The following is a 6566-nucleotide window of genomic DNA, read 5'->3' on the forward strand; positions in this document are numbered from 1 at the left end:
TACATTTTAGTATTAACTAATAAAACATCAAAAGTTATGAGAAAGATAGTGTTGATTTAGTATTATGATAAAATAGAGAAGATACTTGCAAAAATCTAAAAGGATACATTCATTACCATATTGTCCCCACCACAATTTACCAAAATGCAAAATAGCATAGAAAAAAAATAGAAATAGCTTCCTATGTTTTTTGTTACATATCAGTCTTGTGTGAAAGAAAATTATTTCAAACAAGGAAAAAGTTAATTTCTTTGCCTTATTTACAAGTATATTAAATTATATCCCACTGATAAAAAGGAATATATATACTATTTATGTAACTGAAGAGAGTTCATACAGATTTTCAAATTTTGCAGAATAACTATTTTAGGTATGATAAGTGATGATTTGAATATTTTATTCTGTGTGGAGAGGGTTAAGTTAAAGCCATGTATATTAAGAAACCACAAGATAAAATAAAAATATTTACCATTTATTGAGTAAAATGATATATAAACTGTGCTATTAAGTCCTTTACACATACTACTCATCTCACAACAAATATGTGAGATGAACAGTACAATTATCCCCATCTTGCTGATTATAAAAACAGATGTTCAGAGTAACCTGTCTGAAGTTACTCAGCTAATGGGAGAAACAATTTGTTCTCAAACTTGTATAATAATTAATCTCTACCAAGTTCCTGACTCTTCATAATTTAGATCAAAGTTATTTCATCATATCTAAGGGGTAGACTACATGATCTCTAAGACCCCTTCTGGCAATGATTCTAGGTGTGAAAACAGAAATCAATTTAGAAGTCACATAATATTTGTGACATATACTCTGGGCCTAAGGGGAAAGCCATCAATAGATGAACCAATAATAAAAAGTAGAGAAGAGGGGAAAAAATAAAAAGGAGAGGAGGAGGAGAAAGATCAATACTTTACTAGACATTAGGGCCACTGAGGCATGAGTGGAAAAGGGGAACCCGGAGTAGGAACTAAAAGAACCGTAAGGGATGTACACAAATAGAAAGAGCTCAGCCCACTGATGTGACTACCACACAGCAGACAGGAAGGAGCTGTGGGAAGGCTTTACAGAAGTCAGTGGCCATGAGCTTAATGTTAGGTCAAGATGCAGAGTTCTAACATAAACACTGGTCAGTAGTTAAACAGGAATAGTTGAGTATAGATTACTGACCACTAAGTTCCTAGAAGAGGCATTACCACAACTGTCATGCATTTGGATCAATGTGAAATGCTAACACTATGGGGAGTGTGGTTTTAGGACAGAATGGGGAAGAAACCAGCATTTACTCAATTACGTTCCTTAAGTTCCTACCATGTCCCAGGCATTATGCATGTGCTTCATGTGTTACCATATTTAAAACTCACAACAATCTTGGTAGAAGTGATGGTTAATTTTACATGTCAACTTGGCTGGGCTACATATTTGGTCAAACATTCTGGATGTTTCTATAAAGGTGTTTTTTTAGATAGGATTAATATGTAAATCAGTGGACTTTGACTAAAGCAGATTTACCCTCTATAATGTGAACGGGTCTCATCCAACCAGATGAAAGCCTGAATAGCCAAAAAGACTGACCTCTCCTGAGCAAGAAGGAATTATACAAGCAGGCTCTCTTTGGACTCAAACTGCAACTCTTCTCTGGGTCTCCAGCCTTCCAGTCTACCCTGTAGATTTTGAACTTACCAAGCTTCCATAATCATATGAACTAATTCCTTAAAATAAATCAATCTCTATGAAAAGAGGGATACACACACAGAGAGACACATTCTATTGGTTCTGTTTCTCTAGAGAACTCTGACTAATACAGTAAATATTGTTTCCTAATGACAATGAGGAAAATGAGACCCTCAAAGGACCCATTCTTTTTTCCCACTACATCACACAGTAAAATGCCCTCAGGACTCACATTCTACTCTGAGGGGCTAGGGTGGGAGATGGAGGGTAATGAGAAGAAGGAAAACCTTGTAACCACAAGCCATAGATTCCAAGGAGCCACTTACAACTCTGACATCACACATGTACCCAAAGCCTGGATATGACCAAGTGATGTACTATCCTTTGTCTGGTCTCCTGATTCGGTTACTTTGGATAACCCCGCCCAAAAAAAAAAAAATTCCTACTAAATCAACAACATCTGAAGACTTTGAAAGAAGGTAAAAAATAATTAGTGAAGAATAGAAGTAAAAAATAAAAAGAAAAATAAAAAATAACTTGTGTCAATTAAATGATGGTAGACTTTGCTTTATTTAGGCTTTTTTTTGGATAGTAATTCATTCGCTCCCTCAACAAATATTTATTTTGTACTTTATATTTTTTATGGGCTCTTCTGGGTACTGGAGAGTACTATCTAGCTATGGGGGACACATACAAAGTCGTAAGTGTGCAGAGCGAAAAAAGACCAACTAAGTTCCCCTAAAGTCAAGAAGGCTTCACAGAAGAGGTCACATTTCACCTTGGATACAGGTATGAGTTTAACTTGAGGAGAAGAGAGACAGTATTTCACACTTTCCGACACTGTTAAATTCAATTGAGCCTATGTTCTATGTTGCTAAAAGTATATATGTGTGTTCAGAAGCGAAGGGGAGGGAAAAGACCAGGGACTAAACCTTTATACCCAGACCATTCGTGGAACTTATGTGTACATTAGGACAGCTGGGAATGGCCTGGTCAACTGGACAGATATAACTACACATAAAGAAAATCATTACAAAGGTTAATAAAAATTCAAACTTGAATAAAAACCGAGCCTTACAATTCTAATAATGATATCTATTATCAAAGGGCACAAAAGTATTTCATGTCCTCTAACGAAAAAAAAATTGAAGTTGAGTTTATACAGACATAGTCAGTCCCAACTAAAAATCTATGGTCCAGAATTGGCAACTACTATAATCATTATTATGTAATAAATACATATGTGGAAGTTTCCTCAAAAAATGAAATAAAACTCAACTGGAGTTGATGTAAGGAAAATTATTATAATGGTAATAAACATGTATGTGTCCTAAAATATAAACTAAGCCAGAGGGCAAAAGGTGGCTGAGTAAAGTCAAACAGATTTAGCAAATGACCAAAAATAGAAAACGAACTGACCTTAAATTATATTTCTAAATCGTTAGGTGGTCAAGAAAGGAATGTGTAATGAAGGAATATAAATTAAGGGCTCACAGATCATTTGGTCTCTTCCCCCCTTTCGTTTCCCTTTTTCCTGCTGATAGTTCTCTTTTTCATCGGTGTGTTTTTTTGTTTTTTGGGTTTTTTTTTTTTTTGAGAGAGAGCACAAGCACGTGTGCACAAGTGTGGGTAGGGAACGGAAGGGGAGAGAGAGAGAGAGAGAGAGAGAGAGAGAATCTTAAGCAGGCTCCACGCTCAGCTGGGAGCCCAACATGGAGCTCAATCTTACCACCCTAAGATCAAGATCTGAGCTGAAATCAAGAGTGGGACACTTAACCGACTAAGCCACCCAGATGCCCCCCTTTCATCACTTTTAAAGAGATTTCAGAGATCCTCATTCCAATAGTTCCCCTTCAATCTTACTTTACCAATAAAACTCTGCAAATAATCATATACAAAATCCCAATATATGAAACAGACCAAAGCATAAAGCTCAGGCTCAAAGAGTTCAGGGAGAGAGGGGTTACAGGAGCACCTTAACTTGGCCTCCATTTGGGCTTTCACCCACCAACCCTCTGAGACAGCTCCCCAAAAAGCCCTTAATTTTCCTCAGTAGAGTGTGTAATATGCTGTTCTTTATTCAACCCTCTCAATTTACAAATGAAGAAATTGTAGCCTAGAGTTAATTTAAGTAAGTTGTCTGAGAAAAAGTCCCCTGTTTCCTGGTACCGCTGCTGAAATAAAATGTTTTCTCTTCCTCATAAACTGTAACTTAAATTTCTGGGTTAAAAATAATTTCTTATAAATTACAAATTCATGCAATCCATCTATCGAATTCAAAATTCAGGGCCAAATAGTTTGCTGGGGACTTGTTATCTATTTTCATTTAACCATCACCAAATCCCCAGATCAAGAAACTGGGTTCATTTTTTTTTTAAGAGATTTTATTTATTTACTTGAGAGAAAGAGAACATGCAAGCCAGAGAGAGCACAAGCGGAAGAGAAGGAGAAGAAGAAGCTGACTCCACGCTGAGGAGGGAGCCCTACACAATCCTAGGACCCCAGCATCATGACCTGAGCCTAAGGCAGACGCTTAACCAACTGAGCCACCCAGGCGCCCCAAGAAACCGGGTTCAGAGAAGTACTGTAACTTTCCCAAGGTCACAGAACTAGCAGAGTGGAATGCTGTTCTATTCGACTCTAAAAGCCAAACCTCAGACTTGGCATTCTTTCCAATCCACACCTTTCCCTGATCTTTGCCTATCTTTACACAGGCTCCCAGAAATACAAAACCCTAAGAGATCTGTCATTTTACACAGGATGTACTTTTCTATGCAGGCTTGTAAGAGAGTGCCTCATGCTTCAGCCAAGCACAAAGGCATCAAGCCTATTTTAAACTTCTAAACTCAAGCTTCAGAACCCTAAAGATGCTAACCCCCCTTCTCAAATCTTGACTTTCCTCTACAACCTCCTCTACAAGCATGGGCTACACATATGTTCAGTCTTATGGAGACTAGAAATGGTTAAAAACTCTTAATCAAAGGACTACAAAATCAACTTTGAGCTAAGCAAGAGATGACAGGCTGGTGTTTTAGGTTTAATGCTAAATATTATCTATTAAGATATTGGAAATATCTATTAAGATACTGGAAATATTTAGAGGCTGCTTAGGGATACAGGATCAGACTGTCACCACGGAGTAGGAGGCAGAGTTGGCATTAAACAATTTTAATTTGACGGGAGATCAGGGGAATTTGAATTAGGGCATCCTCTGGGAGCAGAAGTTGAAGCGACTGTCATAGCCAATTACAGAAAAGAGCATGGAGCCAGAATTGATATTAAATTATTGGTAACGGGAGGAGAGACTTTAAACAGAACTGAGACTTGGTGCCACCCTCTGGAAGCTGTGAGCCAAAGATCGGAAAAGTCCTAGGTATTAGGGGTCTGAAATTCCGGGTGGGCTACTGTGCCTAGGCTCGGGTCTATTAGGCCGGACACTTCGAAACCCCAGTCTTCCCCCACGCCCACCCTCCCCCCAACACGCCCACCCTCCCCCCAACACACCCCCGCCTCACCTTCTGTTGGATGTAGTGAATCGAGTACTTCTTGGCAACAGTATGGCGGGTTGTGAAACTGGTTGACCAGCGCAGGCTGCTGAGGGCCTTCATGGCCGGCGGTACACGGATGGCAACCCCAGGCGTCAGGAAAGCCAAGAGCAGGAGTAGGACGGTGGGACACCCCATGGCTGAGGCTGGCGGCTGCAGTGCGGGTGGGAGCGAGACCGGCAGATGCCGGGAGCTAGAGCCGAGCCCAGCGGGCAGCTCCGCCCACCGCAGATAAGCTCCTCCCCGGTGAAACCCAAAGCCATTCCGCCCAGCAGCAACTCCGCCTAAACCTGGTCACCCAAACCACACCGCCCCCGACACCGAGGGCGCCGCAACTTTTCATGTTCCTCTCGTGCAGTCCCCTCTTTAGAGTCCAGCTTCATTGCGGTCACAGTCCAAGTCGACCCTTACCATCCCAGGACCCCCTCCTACCTGACCGCCGGCATCCCATCCTTTCCTAGAGCGCTCCACAAGCCCACCTTTCCTGCCACTCCCTGTCTGCCTCAATTCCATTGCCACACCCCTTGCCCTCCGCAAACCCCATATAATGATGATAATAATAATAGCTACCATGACAATTTCTTGAGCGTTCTCTACATGTCACTTTATCGCTAGGCATAATGGCACACACATCAACTCATCTAACTTAAGCATCACAGCAATCTGTGTGTCGTGTATGATTGCTACTCCCATTTACAGATGAGGAAACTGAGGCCCCGAGAGAGGTATACGGATTTGCACTGGGTCACTTAGGAGGCAGGGGTGCACGGCTCCGCAGACCGCTCGGTCTGGCTCCTTGCACCCCACTTCCATTTAGTCAGCCAACCACCTCCTGTGGTATTCTGTCCATGGATCACCCCAAATCTCCGTGTTGCCCACATAACCCATCCCTTAACTGGAGTCGCCGGAGGCCAGATAGCCCCCGAATCCCGCTAAGTCCTGGTCCCTTCTTCCAGGATACGCCCCCTTTCTTCTCCCAGCTCGGGGTAGCCCGCTTCAGGCCCAGCTTCCACAGCCCCTTCCGTCTTCACCACGCCACCAACCCCCTTTGCCCAGCTTCCACTCCTCCTTCCAGTCACCCTGATGAACCCCAATTGGAGGGGCGCTACCACCCCTTCCTGGGATCCCTACGCTACCCCCAAAACCAACTTTGTAGACTGTGCCACTACTCCACCAGTCAGAGAAGAACATTCGCCAAACCCTGTCTCTACCCACAGTTTGACGAAAATGGTCGTTCCCAAAAACTCACAGAATGCAGTATTCAATCTCCACCCTCGGCGGCGCCTTCTTCTGATTGGCTGTGAGGAACCACCGCCAAAGCGTCACTTCCGGCGG

At 42.1% G+C, this 6566-nt stretch overlaps 1 protein-coding gene across 2 annotated transcripts in view; it reads right to left on the minus strand.

Moving 5' to 3' along the window:
- The window catches only part of PRCP (prolylcarboxypeptidase), a 68930-nt gene extending 62395 nt beyond the window's left edge, over positions 1 to 6535 (minus strand). Inside the window, exons 1-2 of one of the 2 annotated variants that reach the window (XM_045815587.2) lie at positions 6481 to 6535; positions 5202 to 5384 (exon numbers count right to left, since the gene is read on the minus strand). In XM_045815587.2, the coding sequence (XP_045671543.1) occupies positions 5202 to 5369 (168 nt within the window). In that variant the 5' untranslated portion in view covers positions 5370 to 5384; positions 6481 to 6535. Of the gene's footprint in view, positions 1 to 5201; positions 5385 to 6380; positions 6457 to 6480 lie in introns of those variants that run through there. The other variant, XM_045815586.2, reaches the window with a different exon arrangement.
- Between the last annotated feature and the right edge of the window lie 31 nt (positions 6536 to 6566).

This window comes from Ursus americanus, chromosome 16, assembly GCF_024610735.1.
Source record: "Ursus americanus isolate L20-20 chromosome 16, mUrsAme1.1.p, whole genome shotgun sequence".
NCBI classification, from domain to species: domain Eukaryota; kingdom Metazoa; phylum Chordata; class Mammalia; order Carnivora; family Ursidae; genus Ursus; species Ursus americanus.